This window comes from Pleurodeles waltl, chromosome 10 (genome assembly GCF_031143425.1).
Source record: "Pleurodeles waltl isolate 20211129_DDA chromosome 10, aPleWal1.hap1.20221129, whole genome shotgun sequence".
Lineage (NCBI taxonomy): Eukaryota > Metazoa > Chordata > Amphibia > Caudata > Salamandridae > Pleurodeles > Pleurodeles waltl.
In genome coordinates, this window is record NC_090449.1 from 694,550,732 (window position 1) to 694,573,358 (window position 22,627).

General features: G+C 50.0%; 1 protein-coding gene across 4 annotated transcripts in view; it reads right to left on the bottom strand.

The window, feature by feature from the left end:
- PITRM1 (pitrilysin metallopeptidase 1) overlaps positions 1 to 22,627 on the bottom strand; it is a 392,977-nt gene that overhangs the window by 276,407 nt on the left and 93,943 nt on the right. For all 4 annotated transcript variants that reach the window (XM_069211204.1, XM_069211202.1, XM_069211206.1 and 1 more), the window contains exons 13-14: positions 18,291 to 18,425; positions 3,939 to 4,077 (exon numbers count right to left, since the gene is read on the bottom strand). In XM_069211204.1, the coding sequence (XP_069067305.1) occupies positions 3,939 to 4,077; positions 18,291 to 18,425 (274 nt within the window). The remainder of the gene's footprint in view (positions 1 to 3,938; positions 4,078 to 18,290; positions 18,426 to 22,627) is intronic.

The following is a 22,627-nucleotide window of genomic DNA, read 5'->3' on the forward strand; positions in this document are numbered from 1 at the left end:
ACCCTGGGCTAACCTCCCTGCACCCCCACGACAACGCCTGCAGAGGGAATCCCGAGGACCCCTCTAACAGTGACTGCCCGGGACGGGGCTATCGGACGCCTGGAAGAAGCACCGCACCCTCAGCCCCATGGCCCTTGAGAAACCGACCACCGGTGCAGCAATGACCAGCAGGCGGCCCTCACCCTTGCCCAGACAGTGGCTTGCCCGAGAGGCCCCCACTGTGCCCTGCCTGCAGCGCTTAAGTGACCCCGGGTCCCTCCATAAAGTTCTTTTGAGAACCAGACGCCCTGCTGGCACACTGCACTCGGCCGCCCCCGTGCCCCTGAGGGTGTGGTTTTTGTGCCTCCTGTGGTCCTTCCAGTTCTCCTCCAAACCCCCCTGGTCTGCCCTCCGACAAGACAGGTACTTACCTACCAGCAATCTGGAACCGGAGTACCCAGTCTCCATATGCGCTTACGTTATTTTGGCTCCTGTTTGACCTCTGCACCTGACCGGCCCTGTGTTGCAGGTGCTGGGTGTTTGGGGTTGCCTTCAACCCCCAATGGTGGACTACCTATACCCCAGAGATTAAACCTGTAAGTGTGGTACTTACCTCTGAAACTGTACTGTACTCACCTCCCCCAGGAACTGTTGAAAATTGCAGTATCCACTTTAAAAATAGTTTTTTTCCATTTTTAGTGAAAACTGTGTACAATATTGAATCTTTTCACATCTCAACTATTGCTATGCAAATTACCTTTCATTTAATGTAATTACCTGCTAAATGAATCTTGTGGCTCTACAAATAAATTAATATAATTATATCTTTCTATATAAAAAAAACTATTGGCCTGGAGTTAAGTCATTGAGTGTGTGTTTTCACGTATTGCTTTTGTGGGTACAACAAATGCTTAACACTCCGATACGCCTAACTGCGCAACCACACTACCACAAATGGAGCATAAGTATTATCTATTATTGCCTATGTCAAGCCTCTTGGGAAAACCCTGGACTCTGTGCACACTATGGGTGTCAATATGACTCAGGCGGGTGGTGATAATGTGGCAGTAGTATCGCAAACAGGCTGGCGGTAAGTACCGCCACATTATGACCGTGGCGCTGCCCTGGGGATTATGAGTCCCCATCCGCCAGCCTGTCCATGGCAGTAAACACTGCCATGGAAAGGCTGGCGGCATGGGTGACGAGCGGGGCGGGGGGCCTGCAGTGCCCATGCACTTGGCATGGGCACTGCAGGGGCCCCCATGCACAGCTCCATCGCACATTCCACTGCCCGAATTACGGGCAGTGGAATGCGCGATGGGTGCAATACACCTCAACATTGCCGTCGGCTCCATTACGAGCTGGCTTCAATGTTGTGGTGACATTTCCGCTGGCCCAGCGGAAATGTCAAAACGTGGTGCCAAACATACCGCCAGCACTGGTGGTATGTTGGCGCCCGTGGCATCGGTGGTCTTGGGAAAAGACCACCGATGTCATAATGAGGACCTATATCTCATTTTGATATAGTATATACAGAGCCAGCTTCCTACAACAGTGCAAATAGCAATAGACAATAGTGAGCCTAGGGGAAGCCCAAACCATATAGTAAAAAAATGGAATGAGAATGCAGGACCCCCACCTAGTTATGTGGAATGTGTAGAGGGAAGCTGGGGGTACTAGGAAATCCCAAAGGTAAGTACCACAATGCCCCCGCGACCAGGAATAAAGGAGTAAGTTAATGGATTTTCCTCCAAATCACCCAAAAGGAAGAAAAGGAAGAACATGCAACACCCAAACAAGACTGCAAGAAACCAACGGTGGATTCCTGAAGAGGAAGACCTGTAGAAAAAGGGGACCAAGTCCATAAGTCACGGAAGAGTCTAGTGGGGGCAGGAGGCACTACCCATCGAGCTGTGGTTGCAGGAGTTGGTCGACGGCAGGACAAAGACAGCCAGGAATGCAGCCCTGGAGCAGGTGAAGAGTTCCTGGAGGATGCAGTCGACGTCCCACACCGGATGGAAGATTGCAGTCGGTCAGTGGCGTGGACAGGCCACCAACAAGCCTTGGCAAAGGCAGAAGTTGCAGTGAAGCAAAAGTGGAGCTGCCGGGGACCAACAAGGTCCAGGAAGCCTCAATCCACTGGGGGAGTCCTAGTGGGGACCCTCAGCAAGGCAGAGAGTCCCCTGAAGAAAAGTCACAGAGGAGCCCACGCAGCACAACTGGAGAAGTGTCCCACGCCGCAGGAGAAGCACACAGAGGGCTGTGGGTCAGAGCAAAGAGTGCTAGGGCTACACAGAGCCTGAAGATCCCTTGGAGGAGATGTCAAAAAGCCTTGTTAACTGCAAGAGACGCGGTGCACAGGGGTATGTCCTACATGGGGAGGCAAGGGCTTACCTCCACCAAAGTTGGAGATGTAGCAGAGAAGACCAAGAGGACTACTCCGGAACACCACCTGTGACACAGGATCCACACAGCTCAGGATGAGAGGAGATCCACGGAGCATGTCGTCGTTGCAATTGGTGCCTGTGGATGCAGGGGAGTGACTCCTTCACTCCAAGGGAGATTCTTCTTCCTTCTCGTGCAGACTGAAGCCTTGCTGCCTTCAGAGGATGCACAGCCGGGGAAATTAGGCAGAAGCTGGAAGGAGCCGTGGAAACAATGTTGCAAGCAGAGTAGTTGCTGTAGATGCAGATTGTTGGTTCCTTGAGGGTCCAGTCACAGTTCGTGGCTAGAAGTAGAAGTTGCAGAGGAGTCCTGCTAGAATCTTGGAAGCCGAATCTGAGGGCCCACCCAAGAGAGAGAGACCATAAATAGCCCTGAAAGGGGGACTGGTCACCTAGCCGGGCGACCACCTATCAGGAGAGGGCTCTGACGTCACCTGCCTGACCTAGTCACTCAGATGCTCCCAGAGGTCCCTGCCCACCTTGGATTCAAGACGGCAGAACCCAGGGACCCTCTGGATGAGTTCTGGGCACCACCTCTGGGGTGGTGATGGACAAGGGAGTGGTCACCCTTTCCATTCTCAAGTTTCGCACCAGAGTAAGGAATAGGGTTCCCTGAACAGGTGTGGACTGGTTTAAGCACAAGGGCACCAAATGCGCATTTCAAAGCATACCAGTTGCTTGGGGAGGCTACCCTTCCCAAGCCATGTAACACCTATTTCTAACTGGAGAGGGTGTTACCTCCCCTCTCCCAAATGAAATCCTTTGTTCTGCCTTCCTGGGCTTGAGCTGTTCAAGAAGCAGGAGGGCAGAAACCTGTCTGAGGGGTGGCAGGACCTTGGGCCACCCGGAAAACCCCAGAAGGCTTGTAGGAGCAATGCTGGGGGTCCTCTAAGGAGCCCCCACAGTGCATGGAATCATATTTCCAATGCTGGCAACAGTACTGGGGTATGGTTCTGACATGTTTGATACCAAACATGCCTAGTTTCGGAGTTACCACTATGTAGCTGGTCAGAGGTAGTGACTTATGTCCAGTACACGGATAAAATGGCATCCCCACTCACGAAGTTCAGTAAAATGGAACTGGAGATCGTGGGGGCACCTCTGCTAGTGCAGGGGTGCCCTCACACAGGTACTTGCACCCTCCCCTCTGAGCTACGAGGGCCTGCCATAGGAGTGACTTACAGCTCCCCAGGGGTGGCATAATACATGCTGCAGCCCATGGGCATCCCCTGGTACCCCAATGTCCTGGGTACCATACACTAGGGACTTACATGGGGGTGTAAGTGGTTCAAGTAACCAAGTTTGAAGGGAGAGAGCATAATCACCGAGGTCCTGGTTAGCAGGATCCCAGGGAACACAGTCAAACACACTGACAACAGGAAGAAAATGGGGGTTAACCATGCCAAGAAAGAGGGTACTTTCCTACAACATGGTCTTCAAAAATGTTAAAATTGAAGAAAGGGGAATGAGGTAGTGAGCGTTTTGGCAGACAACTAAATAGGAGAAAAGCTCTACCTTTTTCATAGGTTTGCTTCTTCTCATCTTCAGAAAGAGCAAGGATCTTTGCTTTCAGCTTTTCTTCCTCAACCCTCGATTGTTTGTCGTAGTAGCTTGCATCCGGACTCATTGATAATGTCAATCTATGTGGATTATCCTGCAAAAATGAAAAAAGCATAAAACAAGAAAAAATTTACAATTTACTCACTACAATGAACTGTACAGTCCTTAGTCAATTGTTGAATCTGGTGTGGTTGCTCCACAAAGAGCAAATGTGTTGGCAAACCTGCTATAACAGTATAGACAGCCAAGAGTTCAAAGGGCATGAAGGTCATCTGACACACACTGAGCCCTGCCCAAACTAGAAACAATTTAGGGGGTCATTACAACCCTGGCGGTACAAGACCATCAGGGCTGTAATGACGGAAGCACCGCCAACAGGCTGGCGGTGCTTCCCAGGGCATTACGCGCCGCGGACGCACCGCCGGGGCCGGCGCTTTTCCGCCACAATGGCCCCTGGGGTTTGAACCGCCAGGAAAAGGCTGGTGGTACAGGGAGTCGCGGGGCCCCTGGGAGCCCCTGCACTGCCCATGCCACTGGCATGGGCAGTGCAGAGGCCCCCTGACAGGGCCCTGTGCAGCTTTTCACTGTCTGCATAGCAGACAGTGAAAAGTGCGACGGGTGCAACTGCACCCGTCGCACGGCCGCAACACGGCCGGCTCCATTTGGACCAGGCTCCTGTGTTGCGGCCGAGATCCCCGTTGGGCCGGCAGGCGGAAACTAGGTTTCCACCCACCAGCCCAGCGGGGATCTCCAAATGGCCACAGCGGGGGTGCAGCGGCATTGGCGGCCGCCCGGCGGTCCAATCTTGGCGGGCAGCTTCAGCAGCCCGCCAAGGTCGTAATGAGGGCCTTAGTGTCTTGCTTAGCTTACCTCTTTTCAATACCTTTCCCCAACTAGCTTAAACATATGTAGACTAGAGTGAGTGGATCCTGAATGTGTAGAACTGAGAAAGTGGCAGCAATAGTATAAAAGGAGAGTACATCTATTCTGAGAATCTTAAACAGATGTGTACATCTTCAGCCTTCTCTTACACAAGATAAGACCCCTTAATATATGCTGGCAAAGGGAGAAGCCTAGGAGGAAAATTATAAAGAGCCTCAAAAGGAAACCACCTGAGGAAAGCAAGTACCAGGCTTAAATCCCACTGGGGCATTACATACGGGATAGATGGAAACATGTGGGTAAGACCTTTGAAGAATTTCGCAAAAATCAGAGATTTTAACAAGGAGTGTAGATGTAGGAAGTTGGCTCTGTATGTACTATTTCAAAGTAAGAAATAGCATGCACAGAGTCCAAGGGTTCCCCCTTAGAGGTAAGATAGTGGCAAAAAGAGAATTCTAATGCTCTATTTTGTGGTAGTGTGGTCGAGCAGTAGGCTTATCAGAGGGTAGTGTTAAGCATTTGTTGTACACACACAGGCAATAAATGACACACTCAGACAATTCCAGGCCAATAGGTTTTTATATAGAAAAATATATTTTCTTAGTTTATTTTAAGAACCACAGGTTCAAGATTTACAATCAATACTTTAAATGAAAGGTACTTCACTTAGGTATCATAGGAACTTTGAATCAGCAAAATAGCATGTACAGTTTTGGCAAAAATGGCAATAAGCTATTTTAAAACTAGAGTGTGCAAATTTCAACAGTTCCTGGGGGAGGTAAGTATTTGTTAGTTTTGCAGGTAAGTAAACCACCTACAGGGTTCAAAGTTGGGTCCAAGGTAGCTCACCGTTGGGGGTTCAGGGCAACCCCAAGGTTACCACACCAGCAGCTCAGGGCCGGTCAGGTGCAGAGGTCAAAGTGGTGCCCAAAACACATAAGCTTCAATGGAGAAGGGGGTGCCCCGGTTCCAGTCTGCCAGCAGGTAAGTACCCGTGACTTCAGAGGGCAGACCAGGGGGGTTTTGTAGGGCACCGGAGGGGACACAAGTCAGCACAAAAAGTACACCCTCAGTGGCACGGGAGCGGCCGGGTGCAGAGTGCAAACAGGCGTCGGGTTTGCAATAGAGTTCAATGGGAGACCCAGGGGTCTCTTCAGCGAAGCAGGCAGGCAAGGGGGGAGCGGGCTCCACGGGGGAGCCACCACCTGGGCAAGGGAGAGGGCCACCTGGGGGTCGCTTTGCACTGGAGGTCGGATCCTTCAGGTCCTGGGGGCTGCGGGTGCAGTGTCTTTACCAGGCGTCAGGTTCTTTGAAGCAGGCAGTCGCGGTCAGGGGGAGCCTCTGGATTCCCTCTGCAGGCATCGCTGGGGGGATTCAGGGGGGGTCAACTCTGGCTACTCACATGGTCGCAGTCAAGTCCTCCCTGTAGTGTTGGTTCTCCGCAGGTCGAGCCGGGGGCGTCGGGTGCAGAGTGGAAAGTCTCACGCTTCCGGCGGGAAACGTGCAGTCTTTTAAAAGTTGTTTCTTTGTTGCAAAGTTGCAGTCTTTGTGGAACAGGGCCGCTGTCCTCAGGAGTTCTTGGTCCTTTTAGATGCAGGGTAGTCCTCTGAGGCTTCAGAGGTCGCTGGACCCTGGGGGACGCGTCGCTGTTGCAGTTTCTCTTGAAGTGGGGAGACAGGCCGGTAGGGCTGGGGCCAAAGCAGTTGGTGTCTCCGTCTTCTCTGCAGGGCTTCAGGTCAGCAGTCCTTCTTAGTCTTCAGGTTGCAGGAATCTAGTTTCCTAGGTTCTGGGGTGCCCCTAAATACTGAATTTAGGGGTGTGTTTAGGTCTGGGGGGTTAGTAGCCAATGGCTACTAGCCTGAGGGTGGCTACACCATCTTTGTGCCTCCTCCTTGAGGGGAGGGGGGCACATCCCTAATCCTATTGGGGGAATCCTCCATCTGCAAGATGGAGGATTTCTAAAAGTCAGAGTCATCTCAGCTCAGGACACCTTAGGGGTTGTCCTGACTGGCCAGTGACGACTCCTTGTTTTTCTCATTATCTCCTCCGGCCTTGCCGCCAAAAGTGGGGCCGTGGCCGGAGGGGGCGGGCATCTCCACTAGCTGGAATGCCCTGTGGTGCTGTTACAAAGGGGGTGAGCCTTTGAGGCTCACCGCCAGGTGTTACAGTTCCTGCAGGGGGAGGTGAGAAGCACCTCCACACAGTACAGGCTTTGTTACTACCCACAGAGTGACAAAAGCACTCTCCCCATGTGGCCAGAAACATGTCTGGTGTGTCGCAGGCTGGTAAAACTAGTCAGCCCACACTGGTAGTCGGGCATGTTTTCAGGGGGCATCTATAAGATGCCCTCTGGGGTGTATGTCACAATAAAATGTACACTGGCATCAGTGTGCATTTATTGTGCTGAGAAGTTTGATACCAAACTTCCCAGTTTTCAGTGTAATCATTATGGTGCTGTGGAGTTCGTGTATGACAGACTCCCAGACCATATACTCTTATGGCTACCGTGCACTTACAATGTCTAAGGTTTTGCTTAGACACTGTAGGGGCATAGTGCTCATGCACCTATGCCCTCATCTATGGTATAGTGCACCCTGCCTTAGGGCTGTAAGGCCTGCTAGAGGGGTGACTTATCTATGCCATGGGCAGTGGGAGGTTGGCATGGCACCCTGAGGGGAGTGCCATGTTGACTTACTTGTTTTCTCCCCACCAGCACACACAAGCTGGCAAGCAGTGTGTCTGTGCTGAGTGAGGGGTCCCCAGGGTGGCATAAGACATGCTGTAGCCCTTAGAGACCTTCCCTGGCATCAGGGCCCTTGGTACCAGGGGTACCAGTTACAAACGACTTACCTGGATGCCAGGGTGTGCCAATTGTGAAAACAAAGGTACAGTTTTAGGGAAAGAACACTGGTGCTGGGGCCTGGTTAGCAGGCCTCAGCACACTTTCAAATCATAACTTGGCATCAGCAAAGGCAAAAAGTCAGGGGGTAACCATGCCAAGGAGGCATTTCCTTACAGTAGATCAAGCAGTCTGAAGACAGCAGAGATGACAGACAGATAACCCATAAGGGTGCCCAAAGCAGAGCCCTCCTGGGCTAGAGTGAGTATAAACAAAATAACCTTAGACAGAGGTGCAGAAAGGGGATCAACATTCTTGTTGGTACACCAGGCCACAAATTTATGCCAACGACAGGCGTATGTCATTTTGGTGGAGACACACCTGGCTGCCAAGATAATGAACAGACTTCGGGCAGAAGATCGAAAGCTGTCAACTGCCGCAGCTCAATCTCGACGCAAGAAGGCAGAGACTGGACAGGTTCAGGTGGAGAACCGTCCCCTGATGCTGCCACAGAAGATCATCTCAAAGAGGCAGGCTGAGTGGAGAATCAATGGCCATGCTCAGAAGCTCGAGGATACCATCCTCTTTGTGCCCAGTCTAAAGCCACAAGAATCACTTGGGCTCGGTCGTTCTTGATCTTCTTGAGAAATCGGGGCAGAAGTGGTATTGGCAGAAAGGCGTACAGGAGGCCAGAGTACCGCCTAGGAAACTCACACTTGCAAAACTGCCGACATTGCAAGTACTCTGCGGAGGCGAACAGATCTGCTGAAAGAGACCATGCGCCATTTTGTGATCGACCATGCATTGATGGCGGAGTTAGTCTGCTCTGGCAGTCAGAGAGCCCGCCAGATGTTCAACCACCAGGGATATACCCTGACATTCCACCCACATCAAGAGATGCAGGCCCTCCTGCTTTTTGCAGTACCACATGGCAGTGGTGTTGTACATGAATACCTACACCACTTTCCCTTTGAGAGAGGGAAGGAATGCTTTTAATGCAAGTCTCATCACCCTGAGCTCCAGAAGGTTTATGTGGAGCCCGGACTCCTCTTGAGACCAGATGCCTCTGATCTCCGCCTCTCCCATGTGGCAACCCCATCCCAGAAGTGACACATTTGTCACTACTGACATCTGCTGGAGAAGGGAGAGGGATCTGCCTCGGACACAATCGCCATTCGTTGGTCACCTCTGCAGATCTTGAGCAGTTCCCTCTGGGGTTCTGAACCATGTCAGAGAAATTCCCCTGATGCTGCGCCCACTAGAACTTCAGGAGGGGGATGGGGGGAAAGGCCCGAAACTGCACTGTGTCCAGCACAGCTCTGATGAATGGGAGCGTCTGAGAGGGAGTCAGGTGCGACTTTGGCACATTTATAGTGAACCCCAACGAATGCAGGAGGTTCGCCGTAATCTGGAGGTGGAAGCCTGGGTCGAGCCCAACTTAAACAGCTAGTCGGCGAGGTAGGGGAAGACTGAAACCCCAAGCCGGCCCAGATGAGCTGCGACCACTGGCCATCACTTTATTTAATACCCAAGGGGCCCTGGTAAGGCCGAAGTGGAGCACAGAGAAGTGAAAGTGCTTGTAACCTACCATGAATCGCCAATAATGTCTGAGGGCAAGCAGGACGGGAATATGAAATTAGGTCTGCAAGTCCAATGTTACCAGCCGGTCTCCAGGGTCCCGGGCAGATAGGACTGAGCCAGAGTGAGCATTGTGAACTTCGCCTTCCTGAGGAAGAGACTGGGTGACCAGAGGTCTAGGATAGGGCAGAGGCCCTTGTCCTTTTTGGGCACCAGAAAGTAGCGGGAATAACAACCACAACCAACTTCTGGCACAGGGACCCTTCACTATTGCTCCCTTGGCCAAGCCAGCCGTAACTTCCTCGAGAAGAGCCAAGTGATCCTTCGTCACCTGAACGTAGGATAGTGGCATGGCCGGAGGGGAAGTCTCAAAGGGGAGGGAGCAGCCCCTTCAGACAATTTGCAAAACCCACCTGTCCATCATGATGGATTCCCAGTGGGGCAGGTAATGGCTAATCCTGCCTCCAACTGGTCCATGGCGGAGTGATGGACTAGGAAGGTTTGGAGTCTTCTGCTGGAGATGGGTCCGATTTAGACCAGGTCGACCCCTGGCTCCCTGATCCACGGGAACATTAGATTCTGTGTCCTCATCCGTGCAGAGGCAGGTCAGAATGCGTGCAACGGTGGCTGGAGGGAAATTGATATTTTGGGTGGCAAAAAGCAGACTGAGGGGGTGAGGAACAGCTGCGAGTCCAAGGGACCAAGGGACCAAGCCGTAGCCCGGGACTCCTTAAAGCGATTAAGCACTGAATCCGCTTTGCCTCCGAAGAGACAGATGCCATTGAGGGGCATGTCCATAAACGATTGCTGGACATCCCCGTAAGAGCCAAACGTCCTCAACCAAGCGTGGCACCGTGGAGTCACCGTCGGCACAACCTACCTGCCTAGTGAGTCAGTTGTGTCTAGCCCACAACAAATCATGAACTTGGCTGCGTCCCGCCTCCTCCGGGACCTGTGGCACCACCTGTGCGACAATATCCCATAAAGTATGGGAGTAGCAGTTCAAAAGGATTGCTCTGTTCATTAACCGTAATGTCAGACTGGAGGAAGATAACGTTATCTTCCCAAGTTGGTCCCATCTTTTTGCTATCCTGTCCGGGGGTGCGGAAGGGAATGTGCCAGAAGAGGAAGAAGCCTGGCTGGCTAGACTCTCAGGTGTAGGATGTTGGGTCAGGAATTTAGGGTTGTACTGTTGACAGGAGCTCCTGTGCTGGGTTTAGACCACGTCCCCAGCAGGACATCTGTGAGGGCTTCATTGCAGGGCAAAAGGGGTTCAGATGTGGAATCCCTTGGCTTAAGCACCTCAGCCAGGAGGTTAGTCCTGACAGCCATGGAAGGTAGCTCAAGGCCTAGGACCTCAGCCGGCTCGTTGTCAAGGGAGATGTCTAGACCACTGGCTTCACCCAATTCTTGAGCCCAGTCCACATAAGGATCCTCAAGCTGGTATTCCAGAGGGTCCAGCGACCCCTCTATACTCTCACCCTACCCGCACCTGTAGGCATAATGGTCAGGATCCAACCTGGCTAATGAGCTCCCTGTCGAAGTAGGAACAGACATCAGGCGACCTTGTTCTGGCTTCGAGTAAGAGTCAGGAATGAGTATGGGGTTGACGTCAGTCCTGGGCCCGACCAACATCGGGAGCGTGGACTTCTGTACCAGCACCGGAGAAGGTCGCACTGGCACTAACGGTGTCGGCTCGGATCCAGTAACGGATCCTGGTGTGCCCTCCAGACCCAAGGCCAAAGCCACCGGCACAGAACGCGAGGGGGCCCCCTGCTGACCATACCGTGCCTTAGGGCATCACAGGAGGGTTCGGACTGCCCAAAGATGAGGCAGATGGGCTCATAAAACTCCCTGAGTTGAGCAGGGGTGACTCCGGTTCCTGGAAACTTGGCCGACCCAGAAACAGACTGAGGACAGAGGCCTAGAAGGTCCACCCTCATCCTGCATCGCATCGTCAGAAAGACAGAGGAAGTATAAGAACATTTGTAATTCTTCGACTTCTTGGGACCCGAATGTAACGAGGACTTGAACTAGGACGAGTTTTAATGGCTCTGCAAGCGGGCTTGTGACCTTCCTCTCAAACAAGACCAGGAGTGACACGGAGCTGAGGGTCTGGCCGCCATGAGATTTAGGTACCGCATCCTCAAAGCCTTTGGGTTCATGGCCCCCGCACTCGGAGAGCGACTTTGGGTTGTGGTCACGCTCCAGACACCACAAGCACACAAGTTACGAATCTATCACCAACATCATGCGGTGACGGGAGTCACACAGCTTGAATCCAATCTTATGGGAAGACAACTCGACGCACCAAGAAGGTCAAAAACTTCAACAATAGGGTCAAAAAGACAGTCAAAAAGTGACTGAGGGCAGCTCTTCTACGCATCTGTGCGTAGGCTGGCGCAGAAAGAAAAGAAATGACTTGAGTGAGCTGGAGCAGCACATATTTATGACGGCAACATTATCACAGCGTACACGACGCAAACTACAGATGCAGAGTCACCCGACAACACCTGACAGCGCATAAGTGTACTGCTCGAAGAAAAATCTCCAAATCCAGTCTAACACCTGAGGGAAATCCTAAGGTAAGGAAACTGCAACTAGAAGTTTCTATCAGGTATCATTTGCGAACACCTCCTCATTTAGTATCAAATGAGTTAAGATGCACTTGGAGGATGTTCTCTATGAGAATGTTCTGGTGGTCCTTTCTGCTGACTGTAGAACATTCAGAGTCAAGGATTCAGAAGGCACTGCCTAGCTTATGAAACGTTTTCTAATGACTGTCAAACATTATCTGTCCAAGTACAGAAGGCACCAACACAGCAAAAGTTTACTAGCCTTCCAAATTGGTCTTTCAGTTGTTCTTTTTCACTAAAATCCTTTTGCAGTAAACCGACATTAGTACAAGAATTGTATAAGATGCCATATTCAGTTGTTTTTTTAGTTAATACCTTTGAATTAAAAGGAAATGCTTTGAAATCCTTAAAATAATAATATCTTTAAGGCTTAAATTAAATGCTTTGCTTCACAAAGTCATAACTGATCGAGTCACTAATAAATGATGCCATTTATGTTTGTTAAATGCTCCATTTTATAGATTAACTTGTAAAAAAAAATTCAAGTACATAATTAATCAACTTTTGAGGCTGTGCCCCTAAAATTCAATACTTTAGCAGTAATTCCGTGAAGGAAAGTACCCTCTTTCTTGGCATGGTTACTCCCATTTTCTGTCTGTTTTCAGTGTGTTTGACTGGGTTCACTGGGATCCTGCTAATCAGGACCCCAGAGATCATGCTCTCTCCCTTCAAACATGGTTACTTGAACTATTTTCACCCCACATTTGGCATACTGGTGCCCCCATGTAACTCCCTAGTATATGGTACCCAGGTATTGGGGTACCAGGGGATCCCCATGGGCTGCAGCATGTAGTATGCCACCCATGGGGAACCCATGCAAGGTGTTCTGCAGGCCTGCGATTGCGTCCTGCGTGAAAGGCTGCATGCACTTTTTTTTTTCTAACTACAGGTCGCTGCACCAGGTCACTGCAAGTCGCCCCTATGGCAGGCCCTCCTAGCCTAGATGGCAGGGTGTAAGTACAAGTGTGTGAGGTCACCCCCCTGCACTAGCAGAGGTGCCTCCACGAACTCCAGTTCCATTTCCCTGGAATTTGTGAGTGCGGGGGTCACCATTTTATGCATGTACTGGACATAGGTCACTACCTATGACCAGCTACATAATGGTAACGCCGAACATAGGCATGTTTGGTATCAAACATGTCAGAATCATACCCCAATATACTGTTGCCAGTATTGGAAGTATGATTCCATGCACTCTGAGGGCTCCTTGAGGACCCTCTGCAATGCACCTACGAGCCTTCTCTGGTTTTCAGGGCAGCCCAAGCTACTGCCACCCCTCAGACAGGTTTCTGCCATCCTGCTGCTTGAACAGATCTAGTCCAGGAAGGCAGAACAAAGTATTCCCTTTGGAAGAGGGGGGGTAACACCCTCTCCATAGGAAATAGGTGTTACATGGCTTGGAAGAAGTAGTCTCCCCAAACAACTGGTATGCTTTGAAGGGCACAATTGCCCTCCATGCATAAACAAGTCTACACCAATTGAGGGACTTCCAGTCCCTGCTTTTGCACGAAAGCAGACAATTAAAAGGTGTGTGGCCACTCCCATGTCCATCACCACCCCATAGGTGGTGTTCAGAGCTCCTTCAGAGGGTCTCTGGGTTCTGCCATCTTGAATCCAAGGTTGGCAGGGACCTCTGGGAGCACTGAGAGGACAGGTCAGGCAGGTGATGTCAGAGCCCCCTCCTTATAGGTGGTCACCTAGCTAGGTGACCAATCCCCCTTTCAGGGCCATTTCGGGTCTCTCTCTCTTGGGTGAGACCTCAGATTCGGCTTCCAAGATTCCAGCAGGATTCCCCTGCAACCTCTACTTCAATGTCCAGCAACCGCGATTGGGCCCTCCAGGAACCGACGAAGACCCTGCTTGCAACATTGTTTCCACAGCTCCTTCCAGCTTCTGCAACATTGCACCCGGCGGTGCATCCTTCGAGGACGGCAAGTCTTCAGTCTGCACAAGAATGAAAAAGGAATCTCCCTTGGAGCGAAGAAGTCACTCCCCTGCATCTGCAGGCACCAACTGACATGATGACCGGCTGGGTGAATCTCCACTCATCCTGAGCTGCGTAGATCCTGCATCACGGGTGGTGGTCCGGAGTAGTTCTCTTGGTCCTCTCTGCCAGCTGGCCAAGTTTGGTGGAGGTAAGCCCTTGCCTTTCCACGCAGGACAGTACCCCTGTGCACCGCGTCTCTTGCAGCTACCAAGGCTTGTTTGCATCTCCTCCAAGGGATCTTCAGGCTCTGTGTAGCCCAGAACTCCAGCACTCCTTCCTGTGACACTCAGCCCTCTGCATGCTTCTCCTGTGGCGTGGGACCCTTCTCCAGTTGTGCTGCGTGGGCTCCTCTGTTAACCCAAGGTTTGTCGTCCAGTGGGTCTGCTGTGGGGGCAGCCTCTTCTTCTGTGGACTCTGCCTCGTTAAGGGTCCCCCTATGGCCCTCGCCGTGGAATGAGTCCTTGTGGACCTTGCTTGCCCCCAGCTGCCCCACTTTGCTTCACAGCAACTTCTGCCTTTTCCAAGGCTTGTTTGTGGCTTTTCCATGCCACTGACTGACTGCAATCATACACTCGGCGTGGGACGTCGACTGCATTCTCCAGGAACTCTTTACCTGCTCCACGGCTGCATTCCTGACTGTCTTTGTCCTTCCGTCGACCAACTCCTGCATCCACAGCTGGGTGGGTTGTAGCTCCTACTCCTCCTGGACTATTCTGTGACTTCTGGACTTGGTCCTCTTCTTTCAAATGGTCTTCCTCTTCAGGAATCCACCAATGGTTTCTTGCAGTCTTGTCTGGGAGTTGCATTTTCTTTCTTGTGGGTGGTTTGGGGAAAATCCAGTAATTTACTCTTTTCTTCCTGTTCACTGGGGGGCACTTTGATACTTACCTGTGGGGGGTTCCTAACTCCTCCAGCTCCCCTCTACACATCCCACTTATCTAAGTGGGGTCCTGCATTTGCATTCTATTTTTTTAGCTTATGGTTTGGGCTCCCGCTAGGGTAACTATTGTCTACTTGCACTGTTTTCTATCACTTTTTTTGCCTATTTCCTATAACTAGTGTACCAATTTGGTGTGTTTACTTACCTCCTATTGGAGGGTTGCCTATCTAGTGTTTTTGTACTGTGTTACTGTAGTAAAGAGAAGACCCTTTATTTTCCTAACACAGAGTGTTTTCTTTCATGTGTGTAAGTGCTGTGTGACCACAGTGGTATTGCATGAGCTTTGCATGTCCCCTAGATAAGCCTTGGCTGCTCACCCACAGCTTTCTCTAGGAGCCTGGCTTCTAGACACTGTCTACACCACACTACACTACACTAATAGGGGATACCTGGACCTGGCATAAGTTGTAAGTACCTTAGGTACCCACCACACACCAGGCCAGCTTCCTACATTGGTGGTAGCTGTGGGATAAGCACTTGCAATTGCCTTACCACTCTGTCACTTGGTACTTTCCACAGGAAAGACTACTTACTGACCAGGGGTACACACTGTGCCTTGTTTCAGAGCTGTCTCTTAGGTTTGGGTACGCTAAGGTTCTAGGCATAGCCCTTGCTCCAAACTGCTTTTGGGGGACTTAGTTGAGTAGTTAGTGATCCTACACCACTCTAGCAAGTGGACATGTCTGCAGCAGGGCACACCTCTCAGGCCATGGATTCTCCCTATGAGAACCTGACCTTCCAAGAACTTAGGAGATTCGTGCTGAGAGAAAGCCCAGTAAGAGTCTGCTTCTGGGCCTGCTCCACCAGAATGACCAGGACATGCTGGTAGCCAGGGGGAGGAAGAAATATATTCTGACTCTCCTGAGCAAGAAAAGAAAAATGTAGCTACTGAGGTGGGTCAGGAAGAACCCAGGGAGGATCAGAGAACCTCTAGGCACACCCACAGTCCTGTTAGGAGCACTGTTAGCAGTTTAAAGGGGTGGGGTGGGGGGCACAAGAGTAGGTCCTCCTTTGACCCTAGAGGGCTGGTTCAGAGGGTGTACAAAGGTGGAAACAGATCCTCCTCTACCTGCCCACTCTCACATCTCCTCAGTATCTGAGGGAACCCACTGTTCAACTCCAGGGGAAGATTCCCTAGACAGGGAACTCTAGCAACTGAGACTGCAGCAGCAACAACAGCTAGCCTCAGATAGGGAGCCCTTGGTGGGGGAGAGAGGGAGAGAGAGAGAGAGGTTGGGGTTAGCACTCATGGTGGTAGCAACTTTAGTTTCAGGTATCCTAGAGTCATGGAGGACTCTTGATTCCAGAAATCTAAACAGGGTGGAGCTCAGAGCTCCTCCATAGAGTCCCTGGGTTCTGCCATCTTGAATCAAAGGTGGGCAGGGACTTCTGGGAACATCTGAGTGGCTAGGTCAGGAAGGTGACGTCAGAGCCCCCTCCAGATAGGTGGTCACCTGGCTAGGTGACTAATCCCTCTTTCAGGGCTATTTAGGGTTTCTCTCTTGGGTAGGTCCTCATATTCGACTTGCAGGATTCCAGCAGGACTCCTCCGCAACCTCTACTTTGACTTCTAGTCACTGCAACCGCAACTGGACCCACTAGGAACCGACAATCTGCATCCATGATGAAGACCCTACTTGCAACAGTTTCCATGGCTCCTTCCATCTTCTGCAACATTTCCCCAACTGTACATCCTCTGAGGGCGGCAAGACTTCAGTCTGCATGGGACGGAAGAAGGAATCTCCCTTGGAGTGAAGGAGTCACTCCCCAGCATCCACAGGCACAAACTGCAGCGACGACCGGCTGCATGGAACCCCGCTCATCCTGAGCTGCGTGGATCCTGCAGCACGGGTGGTGGTCCGTAGTAGTCCTCTTTGACCTCTCTGCCAGCTGGCCAAGTTTAGTGGAGGTAAGCCCTTGCCTTCCCACGCAGGACAGTACCCCTGTGCACAGTGTCTCTTGCAGCTACCAAGGCTTGTTTGCATCTCCTCCAAGGGATCTTCAGGGACCCCAGCCCCCAGAACTCCTTCCTAATACGCGCAGCTCTCTACGTGCTTCTCCTGCGATGTGGGATCCTTCTCCAGTTGTGCTGCGTAGGCTCCTCTGACACCTGGTTCCTCATCTAGTGGGTCTCCTGTGGGGGCTGCCTCTTCTTCTGTGGACTCTCTGCCTTGCTAAGGGTCCCCCCCTAGGACTCGCCCCATGGGTTGAGTCCTCTTGGACCTTGCTGGCCCCTGTTAGCTCCACTTATGCTTCACTGTGACTTCTGCCTTTGCCAAGGCTTGTTGATGGCTTTTCCACGCCACTGACATCCATTTGGTGCTGGATGTCGACTGCATCCTCCAGGAACTCTTCACCTGCTCCAGGGCTGCATTCCTGATAGTCTTCGTCCAACCATCAACCAACTCCTGCATCCACAGCTGGGTGGGTAGTAGCTTCTAGTCCTCCTCGACTCTTCTGTCACTTCTGGATTTGGTCCCTTTCTTCCACAGGTCTTCCTCTTCAGGAATCCATAGCTGGTTTCTTGCAGTCTTGTCTGGGTGTCACATTTTCTTCCTTTTGGGTGGATTGGGGAAAATCCAGTAACTTACTTCCTTCTTCCTGGTCGCTGGGGGCACTGTGGTACTTGCCTTTGGGGTTTCCTAGTTCCTCCAGCTTCCCTCTACACATCCAACTTACCTAGGTGGGGGTCTTGCATTTGTATTCAATTGATTTAGTATATGGTTTGGACTCCTCCCCTCCCCCCCCCCCCGGTCACTATTGTCTATTTGCATTGTTTTCTATTACTTTTTATGACTAGTTCTGATAACTAGTGTACAAAGGTAGTGTGTTTACTTATCTCTTATTGGAGGGTTGCTGATCTAATATGTTGGTACTGTTACTGTAATAAAGACCCTTTATTTACGTAACACTGAGTGTTTTCTTCATTGTGTGTAAGTACTGTTTGACCACCATGGTATTGCATGAGCTTTGCATGTCTCCAGGATAAGCCTTGGCTGCTCATCCACAGCTATGTCTAGAGAGTCTGGCTTCTAGACACTGTCTACACTACACTAACAAGGGATACCTAGACCATGTATAAGGTGTAAGTACCTTAGGTACCCACCACACACCAGGCCATCTTCCTACATTCTGATTTTAGGAGAACGAAAAAGAAAGTTCCACAAAGTGAACTGATATAAATATCTGGTCCTGACCATATTTTAAATGTCAAGAAAGTGACCAAGTATAAAGGTTTTTGTGCACTCCGTCACATGTCATGGCAGCTAGCTTTTCACAGAGGCAGTTCCTGAATGGGACATACTACATATGCAAGGAAGATTTACAAGTGAACAAACGTCTTTCTAGTTGCCACTGCTATGCACGTAAGTGGTATGGCACTAGTGTGTTTACAATGTATGTGTATATGAGGTGTATAAATATTAATGTTTACAATTCTGTGTACCTTAAAGTACTGTTTGACTTTTTCTTGAAGGAATTTGGGATTCTCTGCAATGCACCGTCTGAACTGGCTCACTTTATCGCCAATTTCCAAAAGATCAACAGGGTCCCCATCATGATTCCAGCAAGAAGCTACATACTGAAATGAGAACAAAACAAGTGGAAAATCAGACAATACATGATATTTCGGTCATTTTATGGATAGCAGCTTGGGGTAATTTATATGACGGACTGCTGTGTTCATTCCATTTTCAAAATACACATGTACAAATCAAAATGACTATTAGTATACATTTGAAGAGACACTGACAACAAAATGTATCCTCAACAACAAGCACTGGCAAAACAAATACATCTGTTTTTGGCCAACTGGTGCGATAGCTACTTTTTTATAGTAAGCTCATGGCACAAAAGTAGCAAGACGGAAAAAAACGCAGCTCTATCTTGCAGCAAAAATGTTTACAATTGAAAAAACAATCCACATATAATTTTAAAAGAATAGTACAGGTGCTTCATAGAAGGCAGGTGTATATTGAAACATATGCAAACACACTGTTTTATTTGTTATATAGAGATGCTTCTATGCCAGAACTGAAAAGTGTACATTTAATCATGAGCTATTCTCATCTCATAGGTACTGTAGGAAGTTGGCTCTGTACATACTATTTCAAAGTAAGAAATAGTGTGCACAGAGTCCAAGGGTTCCCCTTAGAGGTAAGATAGTGGCAAAAAGAGATAATTCTAATGCTCTATTTTGTGGTAGTGTGGTCGAGCAGTAGGCTTATCAGAGGGTAGTGTTAAGCATTTGTTGTACACACACAGGCAATAAATGAGGAACACATACTCAAAGACTTACTCCAGGCCAATAGGTTTTTATATAGAAAAATATATTTTCTTAGTTTATTTCAAGTACCACAGGTTCACGATTTACAAGTAATACTTCAAATGAAAGGTATTTCACTCAGGTATTTTAGGAACTTTGAATAATCACAATAACATGTACAGTTTTAACAAAAATGGCAATAAGCTATTTTAAAAGTGGACACAGTGCATAAATTAACAGTTCCCGGGGGAGGTAAGTAAATGTTAAGTTCACAGGTAAGTAAAACACTTACAGGGTTCAAAGTTGGGTCCAAGGTAGCCCACCGTTGGGGGTTCAAGGCAACCTCAAAGTTACAACACCAGCAGCTCAGGGCCGGTCAGGTGCTGAGGTCAAAGAGGTGCCCAAAACACATAGGCTTCAATGGAAACAGGGGTGCCCTGGTACCTGTCTGCCAGAAGGTAAGTACACGTGTCCTCGGAGGGCAGACCAGGGGGGTTTTCTAGGGCACCAGGGGGGACACAAGCAGGCACAGAAAGTACACCCTCAGCGGCACAGGGGCGACCGGGTCAGAGTGCAAACAGGCGTTGGGTTTTGTATTGGAATCAATCGGGAGACCCGGGGGTCTCTTCAACGATGCAGGCAGACACAAGGGGGGCTCCTCGGGGTAACCACCACCTGGGCTAGGCAGAGGGTCGCCTGGGGGTCGCTCCTGCACTGGAGTTCGGTTCCTTCAGTTCCTGGGGGCTGCAGGTGCAGTGTTGGTTCAAGGCGTCGGGTCCCTTGTTACAGGCAGTCGCGGTCAGGGGGAGCCTCTGGATTTCCTCTGCAGGCGTCACTTTGAGGGCTTAGGGGGGTCGTCTCTGGTTACTCACGGGCTCGCAGGTTACTCGGGGGCGTCGGGTGCAGAGTGGAAAGTCTCACGCTTCCAGCTGGAAACGTGGAGTCCTTAGAGTTGCTTCTTTGTTGCAGAAAGTTGCAGATGGTTGAACAGAGCCGCTGTTCACTGGAGCTTCTTGGTCCTTTGGGTGCATGGCAGTCCTCTGAGGCTTCAGAGGTCGCTGGTCCCTGTTGGATGCGTCGCTGTTGCAGTTTTTGTCGAAGTAGGGAGTCAGGCTGGTGTGGCTGGGGCCAAATCAGTTGTCGTCTCCGTCTTCACTGCAGGGCTTCAGGTCAGCAGTCCTTCTTCTTCTTTAGGTTGCAGGAATCTAGTTTCCTAGGTTCTGGGGGCCCCTAAATACTTAATGTAGGGGTGTGTTTAGGTCTGGGAGGGCAGTAGCCACTGGCTACTGTCCTTGAGGGTTGCTACACCCTCTTTGTGCCTCCTCCCTGTGGGGAGGGGGGCACATCCCTAATCTTATTGGGGGAATCCTCCTTCTACAAGATGGAGGATTTCTAAAAGTAAGAGTCACCTCAGCTTCTACTTTCCCCTGCCTGAGCTGGTCAAGCCGCAGGAGGGCAGAAACCTGTCTGATGGGCTGCAGCAGCGCAGGCTGCTTGGAAAACCCTGGAAGACTAGTCGGAGCAATACTGGGGGGTCCAGTACACAGGTAAAATGGCTTCCCCACACTTATGAGGTCCAGTGTTTTGGAACTGCAGTTCATAGTGGCTACTCTGCTCATGCAGGGGTGCCCTCATACACAGGAACCTGCATCCTACCCTTTTGATTGGAAGGACCTACCCCAGGAGTGACTTACAGTGACCCGGTGAAGTGACCTGTGGTGAGAGGATGCATGCATCTTTTCAAGCTGACTACAATGGCAGGGCTGCAGACACATTATGCATATGCTCCCATGAGTGGCATAATACATGCTGCATCCAACCAATGGCGGAACCCTGGTGTCCTAATGCCCTGGGTACCTAAAGTACCATATAGTAGGGACTTATAAGGGGACACCAGTATTCGAATTGTCGAGTGCACAAAGGTCCGAGGTAACCAAATTTGGAGGGAGAGAGCACAATCACCGGGGTCCTGGCTAGCAGGATCCCAGTGAAAAAAAACATGTCCCGAAAACTAGCAGAATCCATGGCCATACAGATTACCTTTATGGAAAATGCACTGAAGACCACAGTTTCCATCTCGGCATTTAAAAGTCGATTAGCGGAAATTAATTCTGACCTCAACGAGTCAAAAGAATTCCTGACTCAGCAAAAAATCACCAAACTACAGAAAGATATCAGCAAATTTAATAGAGAGAAGGTCTATCCTTACATTAAGGAAGACTATACTGCTGATACTCAATCTGTCTCGTCAGATGAATCTTCTACCTCAATTAGGAAGCCTCGAAGTATAGTCAAAGTTCCTCATCTGATGGGTGGAGTACGGATGACGAGAGACCGCAACCGTATTTCAACTTCCCCCAATATCATCCTGGCCAGCCTCTAGCGTGGCAACAACCCTTCCCCTTCTGCCAACCCCGTCCCATGTTAACATATATGCCTTTTTTTAGGCCACAGCAGAGGAAGAGGCAGGAGAGTTTATTGGGCTCAGGAGGAACCACAGATGGTCACTCTGAGCCAGGGCAAAGTCCAACAAACAAAGACATAGTCGTCAATTTCTTTCTTTTTTTCTTTTTTTCTTTTTTTTTTCTTCTCTCTCTCTCTCTCTCTCTCTCTCTTCTCTCTCTCCTCTCTTCTCTCTCAGAGAGGATTTTTCCGCCTCCAGTGTGAACTCTCTCAATTCTTTAGAAAAATCAGACTGCAGGTCTTCTTCAAAGATAAACCTATTGATTATTCACCGTTAGACTCAGGTCTTAAGAAACCATCTAAGTTCGTGCCACCTCCATCCTCAATTCCTTGCGAGGTCTTGGCATTTGAAAAGGCAGTCACTACTGATATTACTAAACTACGACAGAAACAGAGTTTTGTCAACATACCCAAAGCTGAGAGCAACGCTCTTAAAAGACTGGCAGATGATACCAGTATCATCATAAAACCAGCAGATAAAGGTGGTGCTATAGTCGTAATGAATTCCGAGGACTATAGACAAGAATGCCTACGCCTCCTTGGTGATTCTACGTATTATGCTCAGATTGATCATGACCCTACAGACAGAATACAAGTTGAGATAAGAGGAATGATAGAGGAAGCTTGGGGAAACTCTTGGATATCACAGAGAGAAGCAGAATTTTTGGACACTGTGAATCCCTGCACACCTTATTTCTACTGTCTCCCTAAAATTCACAAAGGTAAGACCCCTCCTCCGGGTCGCCCTATAGTTTCAGGGATAGGATCAATCCTCGAACCCCTATCCACATTTTGTGATCACTTTCTGCAACCTCTTGTGCAGCAGTCAACTACTTACCTGAGGGATACTAAAGATGTCCTCAATCTCATAGAGTCTATAGTTGACGTTCATGCTCTTATCACCTTATACGTTGAAGCATTATACACTAACATTCCGCAAGAAGCTACATTGAAGGTAGTTGAAACAGCTCTCCTATCTGCCAGACTTCATTCAGCTACCCCAGTCCATTTTATAATGCATTGTGCCAGCTTAGCCATGACAACATTTTTTTGCC